Below are 22,731 nucleotides of genomic sequence, written 5' to 3' on the forward strand. Positions count from 1 at the left end.
GATTTCTTTTATTCTTTCTCTTTTAAATAAATCTTATTTGAAGGGGCCCTTGTTTTATCCACGTCATACAAATCCAAATTCTGAGAAATAAGAAGGGCTGCCTCTTAACAACCCTGTGTGTTTACTTACATAGACATCCCTGCAACCTAGGTGATACACACCCACACACACCCACACACACCCACACACACCCACACACCAACCTTAAAAAAGAGCTCAGAAAGGCCATGCCAAATTGTGGGTCTAAGAAAGGTAACCTCAATGTCATCTCCTAGAGGGCTTGGAGAAGTGTTCGCTGCCCATCTTTTTTTGTTAAAAAAAAAAGCTGAGTGTACAAAATGATTTCCATCTTCTTCCCAAGTGAAGATAGTAGGTTCACAATAGACTGGCCAGGCTGGTGGTAGGTCCATTTTGTGCCTGGAACTGTACTGGTGGGGGCCCATCTGTCCACTGCAGGCAGGAAAAAAAACAAAGAATTAGATGATATTTATTGACTGGTGTGTGGTGATTCAGCTGATAATGTCATGTTGCTTTTAAAACAAACGTCAAGTTTTAAACAATTTATATCACAGAAATATTTGCGCACAGCTTTGAAGCAGCAAAGGACAACATGAAAATTACTGCAATTTCCATGATTTCTCGTTATTGCTGTGCTTGCTAGGACTGACCAGATAAGCAGAGATTAACACCCAGATTAATACCAGATCAATAATCAAACAATAAACAATACCCCAATCAAGAAACCATCAGGAACACTCCCATCAACACTGAAAGGGCAAATCATTTGTATATAAATGATGATGTTTCCTACTTGGATAATGTCTGCAATCAAACAACTATGCACAGAGAGCATAAAGTTCAGTTAAACCCTAAACTACAAATATCTTCTACTGAACAAGGTTAGATTTACTTATTTACTTATTACATTTATATGTCATCCATCTCACTAACAAGCAACTCTGGGCAGCTTACAAACAGCATAGATACCTAGGTGACCAGGCTGCTCAATCCTACTTTACTCTGCTACTACCCTACCCTACTCAGCTGCTTAATAAATCCAAAGGAGATTAAGGTCTCTTATTTACTCAATTTGTGTACTACCTTTCAACTATAGGGCAGAGATTTCAGTCAACACTCCTCAAAAACCATGAACCAGAATTCCAAAATAATAAAAATTTTGTGATTTTTAAGCTTTCCCCCAACTACTCCTAAAACATTCACATTTTGTGAATTTTAGAACTTTGCAACATTTTGCTGCTGTGAGCTATATATTAATTGACTCTGTTACAATTATTATAAAACTGGATTTCATTATAGTATTTGCTCATTTTTTTATATGGATCTGCCCAGTTGGAATAGTTTTTGGAGGATAGCAGATAAATGTTGTTAAATAAGCCTTTCAATTAATCACATTTTGGCTTTGGCTTGTTTTTTTAACAACAACAAAATCCCAGAAGGCACTGATTTCCATCCAAAGACCAAAAATGTACTGTTTTAATTATAGTCCACCCACTACTTTCTGTATTCTTTAAGCCTATTGCTGTCCTAAAACGAGGCCAGCGGAAAAATCGGGAAAAGAATGCCCACAATGTCCCACCTTAATTTTTATAGGATTAATATTTATATGTTACTTATATGTAAGGGTGTAGGTCTATACATATGTTGTATATAGTATGTTTAAATGTGTGTTATGTATGTGTACACTTGAGAGCAAGCAACTAAATTTCATTTTTAATGTGTGCCATTGTGCCCACAGGAAAAAATGACAATAAAGGTTAATTTAATCTAATCTAATCTAATCTAATCTAATCTAAAGGTTTCAAAACAATTAGTCCCCGAGTTATGACTGTAATGGAGTCTGCCCATCACGGCTATAAGGTGTGGTGATCATCAAATGGGTCGTCCATGTGACTGACTCAATTTTATGACCTTTTTCATGGCAGTTGTTAGTTGTTAAGTGACATAATGGTTTGCTATAACCCGATTTTGCCGAAAATCAGAAATAAATGCTGGATTTCAGCAAAAACGCTGTAAAACCTGGTCACATGACTATGAGATGCTATAAATGGATATAAATGAGGGTCAATTGTTGAGTGGCCGAAGTGCGGTCACTTAACTCTGGGTAGAGGGCAGCCCCTGGAACTTCGGAAACAGACAGTAGGAGAAGTCTGTCATAACTCTGAACGATTGCTAAGTGGCCGGTCATAAGTCGAGGACAACCTACCATATTAAACTTGAGCAGCTAAGAGACAGAGGATCTCTCTTCTGGAATCTTTTGCTTTTCCCACCCGCTTCCCCATGGCACCCACTCAAGTTGGCATACGGCAAAGGTGAGGAACGATGACCCCTTTATGACTTATGCTGGCTCAGGAATTCTGGGAGTTGAAGTCCACAAGTCATAAAAGGGCCATCATTCCCCGCCCCTGGCATACAGAAAGCAAGGGCCAGAAAGAAAAAAAATGTGGCTAACGTACAGTGATAAGGTTGTGCTCTGGGAGGCTACAGGCCTCGATGTGGTCCTGGAGCAGCTGCTGGGAAAAGTTCTGATGCATTTGCGCTGCTTCATGGGCGTCGATGGCGTTCCCACATGCTTTGTTTAAGTCTTCGTTGGAAAGGAGGGAGAGAGAAACAGAGACACAGGATTGCAACTCCTTTGAAGAACCCATCCTCCCTCTTTATGGAGCAAATTACCCACAAACGGTACTCTGCATTAAATAACATTAATGATAAATATTATTATATTGTTATCATACCTTTTAAAAATGTAGCTATTGGGTCAACTCAAGCATACCTAATCCTCCCACCTCTTGTTTTCCCCACAACAATAACCTTGTGAGTTTGGCTGGGCTGAGAGAGAGGGACTGGCCCTAAGTCACCCAGTTAGCTTTCATACAGCATGTAAGGAAAACTTAGACCTCATTACTGGTTTCTAGACCAGGTATATAACACCACTACACCAAACCGGCTCTAATAATAAGTAAATATGATTAAAAGCATTCAGGAATTAGAAAAGACAATATATAGCTTTTTTTAAAGAAAGAAGTAGTACTTTAGAATCTAAATGCATTTTTATTTAACTAATTCGCTACGCTTTCCATTTCTTCAAAAAGAATTCATGGCTTTCTAAAATGTACCTGATAAAAAGAAGTACAAGCATCACAATCAAAGACTTTTATAGCAAGCGATTATCTCCTGGGTTACGTCGAGATGGCAATGCAAGTTATGATTAATATTCTGAATAGCCAAGTTGACACGGGTGAGAATGCTGAGTAAGTGCATGAAACAAAAATGATATTCAATGGAAAACCAACTACAGGTGCTCCTTGCTTAAAGACCACTTATTCAGTGACCACGAAAAGTTATGGTGGTGCTGAATGAGTGGTACTAACAACTGGGCTTCCGTGTTCCCACAGTCATGTGATCGTGATCTTGGGACTTGGCAACTGGCTCACAATTACTATGTCACAGCACTGTGGTCATGTGATCACCATTTGCAACCTTCACTGCCACCTTCTGACAAGCAAAATCAATGATCTGGCTTAATGTAAGACTATTTAGCCAATGTGGTTTGCAAACTATGGTTCATGTCCTAGCATGTTGTGCAACCCAAATCCCTGTGGTTTACTCAATAGCCCATCATTAAAGAAACAATAGTTTATCACAGTGTGCAAATGCAGCCATTGAATTATGGTCCACTGCATTAACTGACCTCTCAGGAGGGCCGATGACCATAGCTGCACAGACATGTCAGGGATCTTGCTGGCCAGCTGCATGGCTGGGACTACCATGTTGTTACTCTCCTAGAGATAAAACGGTCTTGATCATACAAATATGGCAATTGAACTTGGTTATGTTTCCTTGAATTTACTGACTGGGACAACCACATACAAATCAAACACAGGTTTGCAGGACACCATCTATCACCGTTCAGCCAAACCTCTTGGTAATCATATTATATACCAGTGGTGGCGAACCTATGGCACGGGTGCCGGAGGCGGCACTCAGAGCCCTCTCTGTGGGCACGCGTGCCGTTGCCCCAGTCCTAGGCCTTCAGCTGGGTTTTATAAAACCTTTTCGCTTTAGGCCTCCGCTGCCGTGTGCAAAAAAAAAAAAAAAAAAGGTTCAATCAGTTAATTTCAACTTCTCGCAGGAAGAAAAAGATCTTGCAAAGTTTGAATTGATTGATTGAACTTTTTAGTCCCACCCAGTCTGCCGTTACCACCGCAGCCACGCCCACCCAATTGGCCACACCCACCCGTTACTCAACAATGCATAAGTGGGTTTTGGGTTGCAGTTTGGGCACTCAGTCTCTAAAAGGTTCACCATCACTGTTATATACTTAGTAAATTTCCAAAACGTAAGGCCCATGTAACTCCTTCATTACGTGAGCTGCACCGGCTTCCAGTTTCTTTCCAGGTGCAATTCAAGGTGTTGGTAATTACCTTTAAAACCCTATACGGCACAGGGCCAGGTTAGAAATAGCAATAGCACTTAGACTTATATACCGCTTCACAGTGCTTTACAGCCCTCTTTAAGCAGTTTACAGAGTCAGCCTATTTCCCCCAACAATCTGGGTCCTCATTTTACCAACCTCGGAAGGATGGGAGGCTGAGCCAATCTCGAGCCAATGAGAATCGAACTCCTGGCAGTGAGCCAGTGAGTTAGCCTGCAATATTGCATTCTAACCACTGTGCCACCATGGCTAATTAGTTTATCCGTGGGACTGCCTTTCCCCAAGACCATCTACTCATCCCGCCAGGCCAGCTACGCTGGGCATGCTCCAAGTCCCTTCCCCTAAATATTGCCAAGGCAGAATCGCCTTACAGCGAGATGGGCAGCAAACAAATTTAATAAATAACAATAATAATCTGATGGGAGCTAGGAAGCATGCTTTTTCTGTGGCAGCCCCTGCCCTATGAAACATTTTGACCCCTGACTCTACCTGCCTAGCCTTCCATAAAGGTTGGAAGACCTGGCTCCCCCCCCCCAATGCTAATAGGATAGCATTAGATTCCTGCACATTAGAAGTTTGACTTGGCACCAGATTTTTGTTATTTTTAATGTTTTAATATATTTAGTTTCAAAGTTTATATGTTGCTTTAACTTTTGATTGGGAGAGGCCAAGAGTTGCATTTACGCTGAGTGACTACATAAATGTTTTAAATAAAATAAAATAAAATGTCCTACCCAGACAGTTGCCTTCATTTCCCTTCCCCCCCCCCGCAAAACAATGCATTTTTCCTTTCAATAAAGTTTTATCTAAATACATAAATGAGTAAGAAACAGCCTCTTTCAGAAAGGTTTGCCTGATTTGAATCAATCGAGTCTGTTTCAAACATTTGTCTACTATCTGAAAGAAAATCTGAAAACAAGACAGGACAGGACACGATGAATAATCTCTTATTGAGTTTTCAACTATGATTGCATTAGTTCTTCGTCACCATCACCACATTCAAAGATGCAGCAAAAATCATTAGTCTCGCCGAAAGAGGCAAGGCTAACATCCCGAGTCCTACAGGCCAGGCATGGGGATAACAACCGCAACGAGACTTAAATTAATCTCATTACAGGTACTCCCTGCTTAACAACTGCACTGTTTAGTGACCATGTGAAATCACAATGGTGCTGAAAAAGTAACTTCATTACTGCTCCTCAAACTTACAATGGCTGCAGCATCCCTGCAGTTATGTTAAGTGCCATTCATTCACAGCTTACATCTAACAAGCAAAGTAAATGAAGGAGCTAGTAGTAACATCGCAAAATCATGCAATGTCCCACTTAACCACCATGGGTGATTTGCTTAATGAATAAAGGCAAATATACATGTCCCAGGATAATGTTGCAGGATCCAATCTGGGTTGGTCAGCAGGCACCAGAGGTTGTCTTCAGCCCCTGAAGATGGGCTCCAGCATGACTCTAAAAGCTCGGAAGACTAAGCCTCTGGTGCCCGCTGACCAACCCTGATTGGATTTGCTTAATGGCCACAGTGGAACTGAGGTAAATTCGCTGCAATTGTGTGATATTTCTCTTAGTGACTATGTTTGGCTTAGTAATGGAGTAGCTGGTCTTAATTGTGGTCGTTAAATGAGGATTATTTGTAATTAATTTCTCACTGCAACTTCACACTTCTTCCAGAATACCGGTTTGACTATTTGCAATGGCAGTGTTTGTGGGATAATTTAGTGTACAGCAAAGAAATACAGAAATTATCAATCTTTCACATTTTATAAGGGGGAAAAAGCAGGAACATGTATAGCTACAAGTATTTTCTCAGAAAGCTTTTGGATTTTTGGTATGTATATGCATGTGATTGCCCTACATTGCTTCAAACAAATAAATCACAATTTGAAGATTCAGTTACTACAGAGGCCACAAATTTTCCAGCTAACCATATGACTTTCACCACCACCCTTCAGCTCACTGATATGCACATTGGCAAAACTTTGCATTAAAATTAATTTCACATTTTTATTTCATTGGCAAAAGAAAAAGTCAACACCACTGATAAAGATTTTATGACTTACCCTGTGGTTCCCTAACACGTAGAAGATGTGACCCAGAAGAACAAGAGAGCATGCTGTTAATCGGTTTAGATCTTCTGCATTTGACATTTTTAGTGTCTCTCGTAAAAAACGTCTACCGAAACAAAAAATTAAAAGAAAGAAAACATTTTGGGCAATGTAAGAGGTTTAACTAAAAACTGGCCTCTTCCAGCAACTATCTCAGCACCTCATTTGCAATCTGGACATTCCCATAGTTATCTATAACTCTGCTTTTTAAAGAAGCTTTAAGTTGCTGTATTACTGTAATCTCAGACTCTGCACTAATAATGAAGTAGTGGCCTGGAGGCATTTTATCCTTTCAATAATGAATATCTCAACAGAATTCAGACAGCTTTACTAATGTTTAATTTTTATACTTGTTCAGTTACTTGCAATTAAGTGAGCTGTCTGTTAACTACAGAGATTACAGGTGGTCCTCAACTTACAATGCTTCGTTTAGTGACCATTTGAAGTTACAATGGCACTGAAAAAAATGACTTTTCACCATTTTTCATTCATATAACCATCGCAACATCCTCATGGTCAAAATTCAGACACTTGGCAACTGACTCATATTTATGACAGTTGCAGTGTCCCAGGCTCATGTGATCAGCTTTTGTGATCTTTTGATAAGCAAAGTCAATGGGGAAGCCAGATTCACTTAACAACCGTGTTACTAACTTAACAACTACAATGATTCACTTAACAACTGTGGCCAGAATGGTCATAAAATGGGACAAAACACACTTAACTGTCTAGCTTAGCAAGAGAAATTTTGGGCTCAATTGTGATCATAGGTCAAGGACTACCTATACAGGAGTGGCCAAAATTGTGGAAACCTTTTGGGAAAAGTGTATTTTTGAGGTTTGATGGCTAATAACACCACTTTTTTTGGAGTAGTACCATAAAATTATATATCAATGGAAAGATAATTTAATCAAGAATGTAATGCAACATAGTTTGTTCAATTATCTGTACTGTATTCCATGAAATGTTATAGCCAAATAACCAGAAAAAGGAAGCACAACTTGCTTAGGTCGATCTCAGGTAGCTTTCCTTCATCTGATTGTAGCCAATGAGCATGAGTCTTTAGAGAGCCAATCGGGTGTCATCTTGTTTTGGCCATGAGCCAATCAGATCACAGTAGGATTCAGTTATTGATGTCATGTATTGAAGCTGAGAGGAGGACATTTGTCAGTGTGTGATGTGATCGCTATCAAGTTGGTTGGGGTTTTTTTGTGTTCTTTCATTGAGTGAGCTTGTAAAACGTAATAAAATTAAAGTAATGGTGCAAAGAGTTGACTGGTTGCCCAGAAAGCGATGTAAAATAGTATTATTAAGTGAACAAGGCTACAGTGATAAAGAAATTAGAAGAAAAATTGGTGGAAACTTAACCAAAGATGGCATTTTTACTGTACACTTTTCCCAAAAGGTTTCCACAATTTTGGCCACTACTAGTGTGCTGAGACTGGGGAAGCTCTCAAGATGATAGAGTAGAGAAAGGGGGGGGGATTTCCTGGCTAGGGTTGCCAGGTGTCCACTATTTGAGTGGACAGTCCGCTTTTTTCACATTATGTTCATTTTTTTTCACAAAATAGTGGACATTTTTTTTATTCAAAAGCTTTATGATGAAATGGTATGTAATCTAAAGCTGTACAGTCTACTTTTTTTATTACTTAACACACACACCCCCCCCGCTTGTCCGCTATTTTTTGGAAGCAGACCTGGCAACCCTATTCCTGGCAACCATACAGATAACTTGACAAGGGGACAGCGCTCATTCAGATGATTCAGTACAAAAAGGCAGCTTTCTGCTTAGATAAAGCAGAGTCTTAACAGAGTTTTTAGGTCTTATCAAATAGCAGTGCAACTGAGCAGAATCCCGCTTTTGACCTGTCTTTTCACTAAAAAGAGGAAATGCTTTGTGACTCACTTGGCTTCGTTGTACCTTCCTTGAAAGAAGGAGAACAGCCCTCGGATGTAGAAAGCGGCAGCTCGAAGACAGTGAGAGCTGGAGACAGAGTAGACACAGAGGCAAGTAAGCAAGGAGAGAAGCAACCTGGAACTAAGGAGAAACTTCCTGACAGTGAGAACAATTAACCAGTGGAACAACCTGCCTCCAGAAGCGGTGAATGCTCCAACACTGGAAGTTTTTAAGAAAAGACTGGACAGCCATTTGTCTGAAATGGTATAGGGTTTCCTGCCTGAGCAGGGGGTTGGACTAGATGACCTCCAAGGTCCCTTCCAACTTTTTTATTATTATTGTTATTAAGCATTAACAGCCCAAGGGGGGAAATCACGCATTCCAACTGGCCAATTGTATGTTACCAGTGAACCCCTATCAACTGATCTGTTATTCAAAGTATTTAGACTTTACTTTCAAACATTATTGTCAGACTGGCCCACAAAAGTTGGGCCATCATTCTACAAAATATCTATAAAATGCTGGATTTAGGAATATGGATTCCTATTGAATTGATACATGTAAGGAGAAGGCCAGGCAAAAATTAGCCATATTTGTTGGTTCAATGAGATCATCCTTACGGAATCTCTCTTATCAACACATAGATTACCTATCACAACCTGCTATCAACATTACATCAAATCCTTCATGAAACTAAGCTGGCTGAGTCTTCATACAGCATCAGCCTAGACAAGGCAGGCTGCTGCCCATAAGCAGCTGATGGCACTAAAGGAAATGTCTCTAGAGCAGGGGTCCCCCAACCTGTGGGCCACGGCCCACTCCTGGTCCGGGGCCTGCTGGCCAGTGGGCCGTGGAACAGGCTGGCCAGTGCACACACAAGTGCGCATGTGCTCACCCCCACTCGCACCGCTGCCGCTATGCAAATGGGGCATCACACGGTGAAAACGGGGTCCCACACGGCAAAAACAGGACACTGCATGGTAAAAACGGGGCACCACGTGGCAAAAACGGGGAGGTGCTAGCGCTTGCGTGGCAAAAACAGGGCAGTGCTAGTATCACATGGACACTAGTACTGTCCCATTTGCGTTGCTCATGCTCGTGGCCCCGTTTGTGTATGCATGCACATAAAATGCTTCCCCCTCTCTTCCCCTCCAGTCCACCAACCAAAAAAGGCTGGGCACTCTATAGTGTCTCTTAGCCTCATAGCCTATTTCTAAAAGAGGCAACTGGCCCACTCTTGCTCCTGTCATCTATTTCCTTTCCTCATGCCCACTGCTTCTTTGCCCCTTGTGCCACTGGCATTGCTTTTCTCAAGCTGAATGGGAATAGTAGCTGAAACCCAATTTCTATGCTTCTCTGCCTCTCCAAAGCGATTAGCCCTTCACATCTATATGCATATATGGAACAAATAGAATAAAACATTCTATGTGAAACCTTTCCATCTCCAAGCAAATAATTTCAAGGGATGTTCTGTGCTGGAAGCCGAAGTTTTTTTTTTTTATAATTATGTTTATTGTTTTTATCATTTTACTAAGTGCCTCCCACAGTCACTTTTTATGAGATGGACAGCCACATAAATTTGACAATGAGTGTATGTATGTATTAATCAAGGGGAATATTTGTAGCTCAGGATTGACACATACATAAGGGGTCCTTGGTGCTCTCTGAGCTTGTTTGTTTTCTTGTAGATGTTTCATTATCCAAACTAGATAAAATCATCAATGCTGATGATCTTACCTAGTTTGGGTAATGAAACGTCTGCAAGAAAACAAGCTCAGAGAGCACCAAGGACCCCTTATGTATGTGTGTACATACGTACTACGTATGTTCTGGGGGCTGCTAAACTAGTTCGACCTTAAATACAACTGTCCAGCAAATTGGAACAGGCTTGTTTTGGGGTCACAAAAGTTTTGAAAAACTTGGAATGGAGGCAAAAATTGGTGGGTTTCAAGGTCTGCAGCCTGACTGATGATGTACCGTTTAACACAGTCTGCCTCTATTACTTTTCTCTTTAAAGAGCAGAGGACTTGTAGAGAGATGAGAATAATGAACTGCAACTGTCACACAACCTTCCTGTCAAATTACTCATATCTCTTTTGCTTTAGCGTGCCTTAAAAATCTGAAGCTATCCAAGCCCTGAGGTCAGTTTCAAAGGCCTATTCAGAAAGTCTTCTACCAGGGAGAACAGTCTCTCAATTTTGACTATGAAGCACACCACATTTAAACACCATCTTTCAGATTACGCGCTCCATTTTATTGTTTCAGGTTATTCAGGTTTTCAGTTTTATTCTTTCCTTATTCATATCAGAATGTGCATGTCACTTCTGTTCTTTGAAAAACAGGATGTAAATGTAATTAATAAACTAAAAAGAAGGCACAGGGATCGAAGTGCAGACTGACAAGGCATACTATATTGTTTTAAATATTCCACTGGGGCCACTATCGGTTACTGTTGTTGGTGATCAAATTGCCTATCTGAATTTCCAGGCATATAAAAATGTTGTCATGAAATAAGAGGGTTCATGAAATAAGAGAGTCCTACAACAGTTAAAAGCACTGCTGATGCCGAAGAATCATTTCAAGCCATCCAATATAATGGCTTTATATGGCTTACATAATATTATATTGTAATGGGAACTACTGATTCACTTACCTCACCGGAAAATTGTGGTCTGGGTTTATTCTTTCCAACAAGCTATAAAGCTGGAGAGGAGAAAGACATCAGAAGGTTAGTTAGTTTTTAAAATCATGTTAAAATCATACAGGACAAAGGCAGTTTGACCCAAGCAGTTTATCATGTGAACATTCTCCAAGGCTTCCTGGGCTTAGAGCAGTGTTTCTCAACCTTGACAATTTTAAGGCATGTGGACTTCAACTCCCAGAATTCCACAGCCAGCAATGCTGGCTGTGGAATTCTGGGAGTTGAAGTCCACATGCCTTAAAATTGTCAAGGTTGAGAAACACTGGCTTAGAGGTTGTCTGAGGAAGCCAAAAGTTCTCTCTCAGATACAGATTCAGCCTATTTTTACAAACTGAAAGGACTTCCACATTTACAAACCAGCCTGCCTGGCTTTCTGATGATTTCACATGATTCATATTTTGTGCAAATAAAATAAAAACATTCTATTCACAACTAAACTATGTACTAAATTCTAAGCCGCACTAATGCAAATTTGGAACTGTTCTATGAGCTGTAGTTTAGAAGAAGACAAAAGACATAAGAACACCTAAGTGTAGGAAAAGACGTTAAAGCATAAGATGCTATTTACATGAAATGACTTTTTAAGAACAACATGGATAAAGTAAACCCTTGTTTCCCCTCTGTTGTGCTCTATATGATGCAGCCAAATGTTCACATTTCACTTACAGCCCAATACTGCAGCCAGGACATTTACCTCTTGATGCCGGTTTCCTTCTCTGATATAGACACTTGCCAAGTTCGTCACGATAAAAGCCCACAATTCCTGATGGGTGGTGAGCTACAGCACAGAAAACAGATATATAACAAACAAAAAAAAGGTTAAAGTACTTTCCCCTTCTTATAAAGTAATCCTCAACTTACGCCTGGTCGTTTAACAACCATTTGGAGTTACAACATCCTTGGAAAGGGTGATTTATAGCCTGTAAAACACCTCCAGCCATTTTAAAAATGTTGTGCTGCTCCCTTATGGTTACATAAGCACATTTTAAGGACTTGGCAACCAGCTGGGCATTTATGACCAGCTGCAGTTTGCTTCCCAGGGTCATGTGACTGAGACTTGCTATTTATTTTGCCCATTTCTGGCAAACAGTGCCCATGTATTTGCTTAACAATTGCAAGGTTCAACTTACATCCATGTGATTCACTTAAATGCCTTGAGAACAGCTGAGAAATCAGGTCCGACCACATGGATGCTTCCACTTAACAACCACTATGACTTACAACCAAAATTCCAGTCCCAGTTATGGCTCTAAGCCAGGGGTAGTCAACCTTGGCTCTTTTATGACTCGTGGACTTCAATTCCCAGAATTCCTGAGCCAGCTTAGCTGGCTCAGGAATTCTGGGAGTTGAAGTCCACGAGTCATAAAAGAGCCAAGGTTGACTACACCTGCTCTAAGCCAAGGACTGCCTGTATAGCTCACAGCAATAGGAGTCTGCCAAGTTGCTTAATCAAATGTATTATTTGAAAAGCAGACTTGTACCCACAAGCACAAAACAAAAGAAGAAAGCCATGCTGCACGAATGTCAAACTTGATCGCGTCACGTGACGTATCACGACGGGTTTTTTGCCTTAGCAGAGCCGGGGTGGGCGTGGCCTGCACGTGACGCATCCGGCCCAGAGGCCACCAGTTTGACATCCCCTGCCATACTGAGTGCAACCTTACCCGAAGTGCTGTGGTAAACTGCGCTTCTGCGTTGTCCATGCAGTTCACAGAAATGCAGTACAGCCCCTTAAATGGAAAACAGCATTTCAAGAAAAAATATTTTGGTAATTAAGAAAATGTGGGGGAGGGAGGGTGGAAAGTGTACATGGTGTGTAGATTTTTGTTCCCAGTATAGATCTACAGCTGGGGTCTTCAAATTTGGCCCCTTTATGACTTGTGGACTTCAACTCCCAGAATTCCTCAGCCAGCGTGCCTGGCTGAGGAATTCTGGGAGTTGAAGTCCACAAGTCATAAAAGGGCCAAGTTTGAAGACCCCTGATCTACAGTATATTCACAGTTCAGTACAGGTAATCCTCAACTTACCACAGTTCATTTACTGATTGTTCAGTTACAACGGCAATGAAAAAAGCGAGTTATGACTGCTGTTCACACTTAACCATTGCAGCACTCCCATGGTCACATGATCAAAATTCATGTCAACTGACTCCTATTTATGACGGTTGCAGTGTCCCAGGATCATGTGGTCACCTTTTGTGACTTTCTAATAGGCAAAGTCAATGGAGAAGTCAGATTCGCTTAACAACCAGGTTAATAACTTATCAACTGCAGTGATTCACTTAACAACTGTGTCAAGAAAGGTCGTAAACTGGGGCAAAACTCACTTAACAAAATGTCTCACTTAACAATAGAAATTTTGGGCTCAATTGTGGTCGTAAGTCGAGGACTACCTGTATGCTTTAGCAGATATGAATCTAACTTCTCTTCCCATCTGAGAATGCAGCAGAAATTCCAGAAGAGAAATAAACATATTCCTTCTCCTTGTAACATGGCATTAAGCTTCGGAATGATATTGCCCTACTTTTTTCTCCACTTAAATATTTCATTTAAATCCTTCTGTTGTCAGTGTTGGTCTTCAATAGAGTTCATTACAGCAATTCATATCTGTTTCTTCTTCTTTACGTAACTTCAATGAACATTCATGATATTAATCTGAATTTTCCTATTCCCGGCCTTTTAACCTTATCCTCAACTTCCTTTCAAGCTCATCCTCTTGACCTGAGGAGGAAACTCGAGCATTTTCGAAATAATCTCAATAGAAATGTTGCTTCTGCGTGTACACACAGCACAGATAACTGGGGAAAACTGTCCACCTAAATCCCTGCTCACATGGATTAAGGAGGATTTATTGAAGGCCCTCTTCATCTACAGCAGGGCTTTTCAACCTGTGGTACGGGTACCACCTGTGGTACATTGGCACCTGGCAGGTGGTACGCGGCCATCCTAGAAAAGTGGTAGCGGGGGAGGGGAATGAGCTGAACCGGTGGCAGCACCGCACAAGCCTGAGCCAGAGATGGCTGGAGCTGCAGGGCTGTCAGGGCTCAGCGGAAGCGCCAGGATCAGCACCAGGCTCCAGCTGGAGCTCAGCGCTGATCCTGGCGCTTCTGCTGAGCCCAGAAGAAGTGCCGATCAGCTGGAATGTTGCAGCATCTCCAGGGTCTTGTGATTTACATTCAGATGCTTGGCAATTGATTCATATTTATGACGGTCACAGTGTCCCAGGGTCATGTGAAGTGACTAAAACCTGCTGCAATCACCCAGCAGATGGGGGGAATAAAAACCAAACACCCCCACCCCACCCCCGCTGCCAATCCTCAACAGAAATGCTCACAATAATGAAAACCTTGGACAGGAGGAAGAGTGTGGGCGGGTGGGCAGGCAGGTGTCTTCCTCGGCTGTGGCTTGGGGGGCACTTTTTTCAGTGCCGTTGTAACTTTGAACAGTCACTAAGCGAACTGTTGTAAGTTGACGACTACCTGTACTTTATCACTTTTTTCCTTTTGGGGGAGGTCACCAAGTTTTTGACACCTTGCTAGGCAACTGGTGGTACTCAAATATTGCCATATCCTAAAAGTGGTACCATGGGTGAAAAGGTTGAAAAGCCCTGATCTATAGTAGGAGTGGGGAACCATGCTGGCTCAGGAATTCTGGGAGTTGAAGTCCACAAGTCATAAAAGGGCCATGGTTGTCCACCCAATCTATAAAAACTGAAAGAATTTCAACAAATTCACAGCAAGGCCAAAGCCTTAGAAAACGGGAGGAATAGTCAAGTTAAGAAGCTCTTTCTCTCCTGTTTATGCTGGGACAACTGAATTGCTCAATGAAGGTACAGGTAGCCTTTGACTTACAAGCATTTGTTTAGTGACTGTTCAAAGTTACAACAGCACTGAAAAGAGTGACTTACAACCCATCCTGCACTTACAATCGTTGTAGCACACACACGCACGGTCACATGATCAAAATTCAGGCACTGGGCAACCAGCAAGTATTTACCATACTGTACCATCCCAGCCTCATGGGATTGCCATCTGGGACCTTCAGGCAAGCAAAGCCAATGAGGGAAGCTGCATTTGCTTAAGGATGGCATGATTCACTTAATTGCAGTGATTTGCTTAACGACCATGGCAAAAAAAAAAAAGTTCGTAAAATCGGGTGTGACTCACTTAACAGCTGCCTTGCTTAGCAATAGAAATTCTGGTCCCTGTTGTGATCGTAAGTCAAGGGTCTTCAAACTTGGCCCTTTTATGACTTGTGGACTTCAACTCCCAGAATTCCTCAGCCAGGCACGTGTGCCTGGCTGAGGAATTCTGGGAGTTGAAGTCCACAAGTCATAAAAGGGCCAAGTTTGAAGACCCCTGTCGTAAGTCAAGGACTGCCTGTACTTGTTTCTAAAGCCTTGTGGGGCTCCATTTGTTTGAAAACTGGCAGCTTTTCAATGAAGGGAACTCCAGTTTCCCCACACTGAATAAAATTCTACAGGTTCATGAAAACCTAGTTTTACAGGCATCGTGGTATACTTCAGGAACTGGGAAGTTATACTCACCAGAAGAGCATGTAACTGAGCAGCATGATTAGAAAACAGCCTGGGAGATTGCTGACAGAGCTGGCATACCTGTGAAATCTTGGCGCAAACAGAAGAGAACATGACTTAATATCCGAGGTGATTCTCAACGATGCTTCTGACTTACCCAGCCTAGAAGGGTTCACTTCCTTTCTTTGCCTTCCACTTTTCTGACACAACTGCTGACTCCAGTTGCACTTTGGGGATTGCTTAATTGTTTTGTAAAATCGCTTTCCTGATGCTGCAACATCCCACCCCCTCAAGTAGAAAACATATCAGGTAAAACTTCACTGTGGGACTTTGGCCAGCTTTCATTTCATTTCACCATGCTTTACAAAAGCTACCTATAATTTGCAATGCTGAAAATGGCCAGAATAAGCCCATTCGTGGCTCTTGGATGCTCTCAGAATAAGTTGGAAGTTGGAAGGGACCTTGGAAGTCTTCCAGTTGAACCCCCTGCTCAAGCAGGAGACCCTATCCCATTTCAGACAAATGGTTGTCCAGTCTCTTCTTAAAAATTTCCAGTGTTGAAGCACCCACAACTTCTGGAGACAGCTTTTTCCACTGATTAATTCTTCTAACTGTCAGGAAATTTCTCCTTAGTTCTAGGTTGCTTCTCTCACTGATTAGTTTCCATCCTTTGCTTCTTGTCCTGCCTTCAGGTGCTTTGGAGAATAAGTTGGCCCTCTCTTCTTTGTGGCAGCCCCTGAGATATTGGAACACCGCTATCATGTCAACCCTAGTCCTAATAGCAGTGTTCCAATATGTAATGGGTTGCCACAAAGGAGAGGGAGTCACGCTATTTTCCAAAGCGCCTGAAGGCAGGACAAGAAGCAACAAATGGAAACTAACCAAGGAGAGAAGCAACCTAGAACTAAGGAGAAATTGCCTGACAGAATAATTGTGGCAGTGACATTCCAAGGCTTCCAAGACTATCTCCTTTTCAACAACCACAAAGAGTGGTGATTTCAGCTGAGCCTCCATCCATCTGTTCCCACCACCACCAGTTCCAAAGGACACCGAATAACCTAAAGCAGTGTTTCCCAACTATGGCTGGCTGAGGAATTCTGGGAGTTGAAGTCCACAGCCCTTAAAATGGCCAAGGTTGAGAAACCCTAATTCTAAAAGCAACGCAAGTCTTTACCTCTTGCAGGGCTGTAGCTTTGTGCCCTGTGACCAGCCGGCACATGATGATATGTTCCAACAAGATGACTTGGAAAGATGATAAGATGGGGCTGCAGTCGAGCACTGGAAGGAAAGAAATGATGCAGTTCAGGAAAAGAAAAGAAAAAGGAGAAAGGGAACAGCTCAGCCAAGCTGAATGTTGTCGACTTAAGACCGGTTGCTTAGTGACTGTTCGAAGTTATGACGGACACCCCTCAAAAAGGTATTTACAACCTGGTTCGGAAGTTCTGACATCCAATCTCCCCCTTCTCATATAATTATGTGACCAATTTTGGGTACTCAGCAACTGGCCTAAATCTGTGGCCATTTGCAGGGTCCCGTGGTTGCGTGACCGCAATTTATGACTTTTTTTAGCCCAAAACCAGCCTTTACTTCAGGTGTTTGCTTGAGAAGCACCACACAAAGGGTTGTAAAATCAGATCGGTGAATGTGATGACCCGCTTTATAACTGTTGTGACTTATGACCGTAATGGGCAAGCTCCATTACGGTCATAAGTCAAAACTACCTTTGTTTTTCTGAAGCGGGCAGTAATATTTTAGCTTATAAAAGCAATTGCTCAAAAATCTTGGGAACATGGGGCATTTTGCTAAAGCTAAGGCTGGCAAAAACACCCTCTATCCCAGGGGTAGTCAACCTTGGCTCTTTTATGACTCGTGGACTTCAATTCCCAGAATTCCTGAGCCAGCTTAGCTGGCTCAGGAATTCTGGAAGTTGAAGTCCACGAGTCATAAAAGAGCCAAGGTTGACTACCCCTGCTCTATCCTATTCTTCCCTCAGTGCAAGGTAGAAGAAATATGCCAAAAAAGATCCTGCCACAAGGATCAGGTGATTCTTTCCGGCACTGCTAAATTGAAAAGCAAAGTGATATTGGTTCCTTTCCTTAAGTTCAGAAAAGATCTTGGCTAACTATGCAACTCTGAATGAGCCAAAACCAAGAACAGTGTTCAGAAACGCTGAAAAAGGACATTAGTACTCTGAAAAAGCAACAATAAATGTAAAAGGGAAAATAGAGAGAAATGGAGCATGCAAGTCGGGGCATTCAAGAACAGAATCTCTGTGAAAACACACACCAAAGAAGTTTACTCTGCTCACTTTTGAGTTTTTCTAGCTGCATCAGGGCTTTGTCGGTGTACTTCTGGGCCTTCTCCAAATATCCAGCCTGCATCGAATGCATCACAGTCACCTGGCAAAAAAAAACAACCCCACATTTGTTTTGCAGATCATTTTGCAATCCTGAAACAAATTGCTTCAATGTTCTCCCTGCTGCAAATTAACATTACTAGTTTTACATGGAAAACAAAGACAGGACAGAGTTCTAAATGATATAACATGCAGTTAGCAACACTGTGAATGCCCATGCTGACACGCCACCTGCGCAATTACAACAGGCACATCCATCTTCCTTACAGCAGGGCACATGGCCCTGCCAAATTGTCCTCACTGAAAAAGCCTTCTCACCAAGGATACAATTAATGTACAAAAAACAGAAAGCTACGCCTTTACTAATATTACAGGGTGATTTTTGTTAATAAAACAAAATAAAACTTTATCGAATTTCAAAAGAGGAGGAGGAGGAGGAGGAGGAGGAGGGGGAGGAGGAGGAGGAGATGGTTTAAATCAGTGTTTCTCAACCTTGACAATTTTAAGGCATGTGGACTTCAACTCCCAGAATTCCACAGCCAGCATTGCTGGCTGTGGAATTCTGGGAGTTGAAGTCCACATGCCTTAAAATTGTCAAGGTTGAGAAACACTGGTTTAAATGATTTAAAAAGAAAAAGAAAGGGGAAAGCAGGAAAAACAAAATTGGGTGGTACAGAGAGAAAAGGACAAAAGGTTAACTTCCGACTTTCTCTAGTACAGATACAAGCATGAAATGCAAGTAGAGTAAACCATATCACAAAATATTTCTGAAGTTAAAAACAGTTCTACTCATCAAATCCCAAGGTTACATTTTCATTTCTTTCAGTTTTAAGCTAAAGTCCGAAAACTGTTTCCAAACCACTATCTCAGAATTCCTGATATCTAAAGGTTAGACCAGGGGTCCCCAACCCCCTCCATGGACCAGTACTGGGCCGCGGCATGCCAGCAACCGGGCCACACAAACAAGCAAAGCCCCATCCGTGGGATGCAGGCAGCACATGAAACCACGCCCCTTCCAGTCCACGGAAAAACCTCTCTCCACGTAACTGGTCCCTGGTGCCCAAAAGGTTGGGGATCTCTGGGTTAGACCATTAGACCATCTCTAGTCCAGGGGTGTCCAACCTTGGCCACTTTAAGACTTACGAACTTCAACTTCCAGAATGCCCTAGCCAGCCATACTGGCTGGAGAATTGTGGGATTGGCAGTCCACAAGTCTTAAAGTGGCCACAGTTGGACACCCCCAATCTAGCCAATGCTGACAATACCTGATGATAACAACTCCCCAAAGTCTCCAGAAGTAAAACCCCTCTGCTATTAGACATTCTGTTAGCTGAAAGCCCCGGGACTAAAACTGGGACATTTCTGCAAGGAAAGAAAGGACTCTATCAATGAGTTATGATGCTCTTGGGAAACCTTGCCATCTTGTGAGCCCATTCGGCTCAGTATGGTCTGTTAACATGAGTGGTGGCTTTCCAAAGCCACCCATTGAGGTCTTTCTCACCACATGCTGCCTAGAAATGTTGGTAATTAAACAGAAGGCATCAATTATTTGGAATACATTTTAAACGAAAACCAAAATCACCCAGAGGAAAGAAAAGCCAGTAATGCACCCCAACACTGCTAGCTACTGAAATTATAATTAGGATACTAGAGGAGCACTCTGGATCCTGTGATTAGGACGCTGGGTTGGAAGTTAGCAAGCCTGCGTTTGAGACCCGAGGGCTGCTGTGGGACAGGGTGAGCTCCCGTCCTTTTGCTCCAGCTCCTGCTGGGGACATGAATGAAGCCCCCAACTGGGTGTCCCCCAGGCAACGGTAATGTCACCGGCTCATCTTTTCAACCTGGAAGCACCTCGGTGCTTCTGACTGGAGTGCGATGCGATTGGGATATTGCCATGATGAGGTTAAAGGAGAAATAGGGAGCTCCTTCTTTATGTGGAAAGGACTATTTCCTCAGCCCCTGATTCCTGAAAAGCCCCCGTTGGATGGATCGGTGCATAACTTATTTTGGCAAGATCAGATGCAGCATCTCACCAGGTAAACCAGCACACACATGTGCTCCTTGGGCAGCCAATGGAAGAGGTCTGCAGGGTTGCTGGGCAGGATCTCATCATCGTGAAGAGTTGAGATGGTCTGGATGCACTGCTGCAGCTGCTTTAGACATGGCTTGACACTCTTCACCTGAGGAACAAAGTCAAAACCAAACATGACGCCCAAATCAAAGGCGCCATACTTCCTAGGTCAGGGGTGGGCAACCTTGGCTCTTTTATGACTCGTGGACTTCAACTCCCAGAATTCCTGAGCCAGAATTCTGGGAGTTGAAGTCCACGAGTCATAAAGGTTGCCCACCCGTCCTAGGTCAACCATACATTTTGAGGGCTGTTCTCTTCTTCTCCATTCATCTTCTCTAATGATGGAACATTAAAGATCTCTGAAGATTCCTGTCAAGCTTACATTCATTTTTTTATCTTCTTCCACTCATCGTTCCTTCATAGATTTGCTCTGTGATTCTATTCTAGAGTAGTCCTCGACTTACGACTTGTCGTTTTACAACTGTTTGGCATTACAACAGCCTCGTAACAGGTGCTCTATGGCCCATAAAGTACCTCCAGCCGTCGTAAAATGTGCCCCCGTAGCAATCAAGGGATTGCATTTTGAGTGCTTGGCAACCTGCTTACCTTGATCGGCTGCAGCATCCTGCAGTCGCAGGACACCGATTTGCGACGTTTTTTGCTGGTTTCCGGCCAAAAAACCCACCCACTAGGAATCACGGGTTCGCTTAACAACCATACCTTTCATTTAATGACCGCTATGAAAAATGTCAAAAATAAAAAAAGGTCCGGTCACACTGGTGCCTCGATTTACAATTACAACAAGCTACAACCAGATTTTCCAGGCCAGATAGTGGTTGGGACTCATTTCCTTCGTGACTACAGTGGCCACTTTAAAACTGCCACAAAAAAAAAGAGAGAGATCATAAAATTGGATCGGTCACGTGGGTGATCCACTTTACACCCACCGCAGACTTAGGGCTGTAAAGGGGAGGCTCCACTACGACTGTTAAGTCGAGGACTACCTGCTCTTAGGTTGCGAGCAAGGATCTTCTATCATGGAAGGTCCCCTGAACTGTTTCCACTGACCTGACCAGCATCCAGGTAATGCGTCACCTGGAGGACCAAGAAGAAGACCCGCAATGACTCTTTCTGGATGGGATTCCCTTGCCAGTTCTCAACGATCTGCCCGCACAGCGTAAGCAGTGGATGCACCTCCTGCAGTTTCCTCTCCATGAGGAGCAGCTATCCAGGAGAAAGGAACAAGGAAAGAAATGACTTGAAGTTTCAGAACGCTTGATAAGCGCATCTTCTTCTCCAGCTTCAGGCTTCCTTCGTCTTGGATTTATCTTCTCAAGTGAAGGAGAAAAACAAAAAGGTAGCACAGGTAGCCCTCGACTTGCAACCACGACTGAGTCCCAAATTTCTCTTGCTAAGCGAGAGTGCCATTAAGTGAATTTTTTTACAACCTTCCTCGCCACAAACCTGTTAAGCCAGGGGTGTCAAACTCAATTTCATTGAGGGCCGCATCAGCACTGCGGTTGCCCTCGGGGTGTGTGTGTGTGTGTGGCCAGGGTGGGTGCGGCCTACTGGGTGGGCGTGGATGGAGTGGGTGTGGCCTACAGGGTGGGCATGGCCAGCTCTACATTGTTCGCGTCAAGGGTGCCTGTGGGGGCCTGGGCAGGAGTGGGACAGATCTGAGGGTCTCTGGCAGAAGTGGGTGGGATCGGGGCAAGCGCCAAGGCATGGTCCATTTCTTCATTCCTCACAAAGGGTGACACCTCCCCAGCATGCACCCAGGGTGCGGGGCCGACATGGCAGGGGCTGGTTCCTCGCTGTTTCCAGACATCCTTGTGGAGCTAAGACTGAATGCGTTGCAGCATAGATGGCCACCACAAAATTGTACATTGGCTCCTGGACGGCCTGGGCCAGGGCCAAGGCAGTGGGGGCCGTTCCTTCACTGTTTCCAGGATGGCTTCGCGGGCCACATGAAACCACTTCGCGGGCCGCATCCGGGCCCCGGGCCTTGTGTTTGACATGTCTGTGTTAAGCCAATATTGAAGTTATTAAGGTTAGTAACACAGGGTGGTTAAGTGGAACTGGCTTCCTTCCTCACTGACTCTGCTTGTCAGAAAGTCACAAAGGGGGAATGACATGAGCCTGGGACACAGCAATTGTCATAAATATGAGCCAGATGCCCAGTGGTTGAATTTTGATCATGTGACCATGGGGATGTTGCAACAGTTGTCAGTGTGTGAGAAACGGTCGTTAGTCACTTTTTCCAGTGCCGTTGTTAACTCTGAATGGTCACTAAACCAATGGCTGTAAGTTGAGGACTACCTGTTTTAAGTGTGGGAAGGAGAGTTCTTTCTAAGTCCTCAGTTTGGTGCTTAACTTGGCTTCTCATCGTTTCGAGATAACCCCAAAGAACATACCAAAAATAACAACATCAAAAATAAGTTACGGTAGCCCAATTAGAACGGAAATAGGTAAAAATTCAACTACAGGTTCCAAGATGGCTCTTTCTCAGTGGTTCTCCTGTATGTGCAACACCAAACTTAGCATTACAATTTATACCTTCCATGCCAATCGCTTGCAACTGATTTATACACACTATACTAGGTA

General features: G+C 42.9%; 1 protein-coding gene across 1 annotated transcript in view; it reads right to left on the reverse strand.

The window, feature by feature from the left end:
* Positions 1 to 334: 334 nt before the first annotated feature.
* MAU2 (MAU2 sister chromatid cohesion factor) overlaps positions 335 to 22,731 on the reverse strand; it is a 33,278-nt gene continuing 10,881 nt past the window's right edge. Inside the window, exons 7-19 of the mRNA XM_015813454.1 lie at positions 21,196 to 21,351; positions 20,090 to 20,236; positions 18,009 to 18,099; positions 16,875 to 16,978; positions 15,713 to 15,790; positions 12,832 to 12,897; positions 11,862 to 11,945; positions 11,120 to 11,169; positions 8,476 to 8,553; positions 6,525 to 6,636; positions 3,710 to 3,800; positions 2,475 to 2,602; positions 335 to 450 (exon numbers count right to left, since the gene is read on the reverse strand). Coding sequence (XP_015668940.1) covers positions 376 to 450; positions 2,475 to 2,602; positions 3,710 to 3,800; positions 6,525 to 6,636; positions 8,476 to 8,553; positions 11,120 to 11,169; positions 11,862 to 11,945; positions 12,832 to 12,897; positions 15,713 to 15,790; positions 16,875 to 16,978; positions 18,009 to 18,099; positions 20,090 to 20,236; positions 21,196 to 21,351 — 1,260 coding nt within the window. The 3' untranslated portion in view covers positions 335 to 375. The remainder of the gene's footprint in view (positions 451 to 2,474; positions 2,603 to 3,709; positions 3,801 to 6,524; positions 6,637 to 8,475; positions 8,554 to 11,119; positions 11,170 to 11,861; positions 11,946 to 12,831; positions 12,898 to 15,712; positions 15,791 to 16,874; positions 16,979 to 18,008; positions 18,100 to 20,089; positions 20,237 to 21,195; positions 21,352 to 22,731) is intronic.

The sequence above is a fragment of the Protobothrops mucrosquamatus genome, unplaced genomic scaffold (genome assembly GCF_001527695.2).
Source record: "Protobothrops mucrosquamatus isolate PMUCROS unplaced genomic scaffold, P.Mucros_1.0 scaffold157, whole genome shotgun sequence".
Taxonomy (NCBI): domain Eukaryota; kingdom Metazoa; phylum Chordata; class Lepidosauria; order Squamata; family Viperidae; genus Protobothrops; species Protobothrops mucrosquamatus.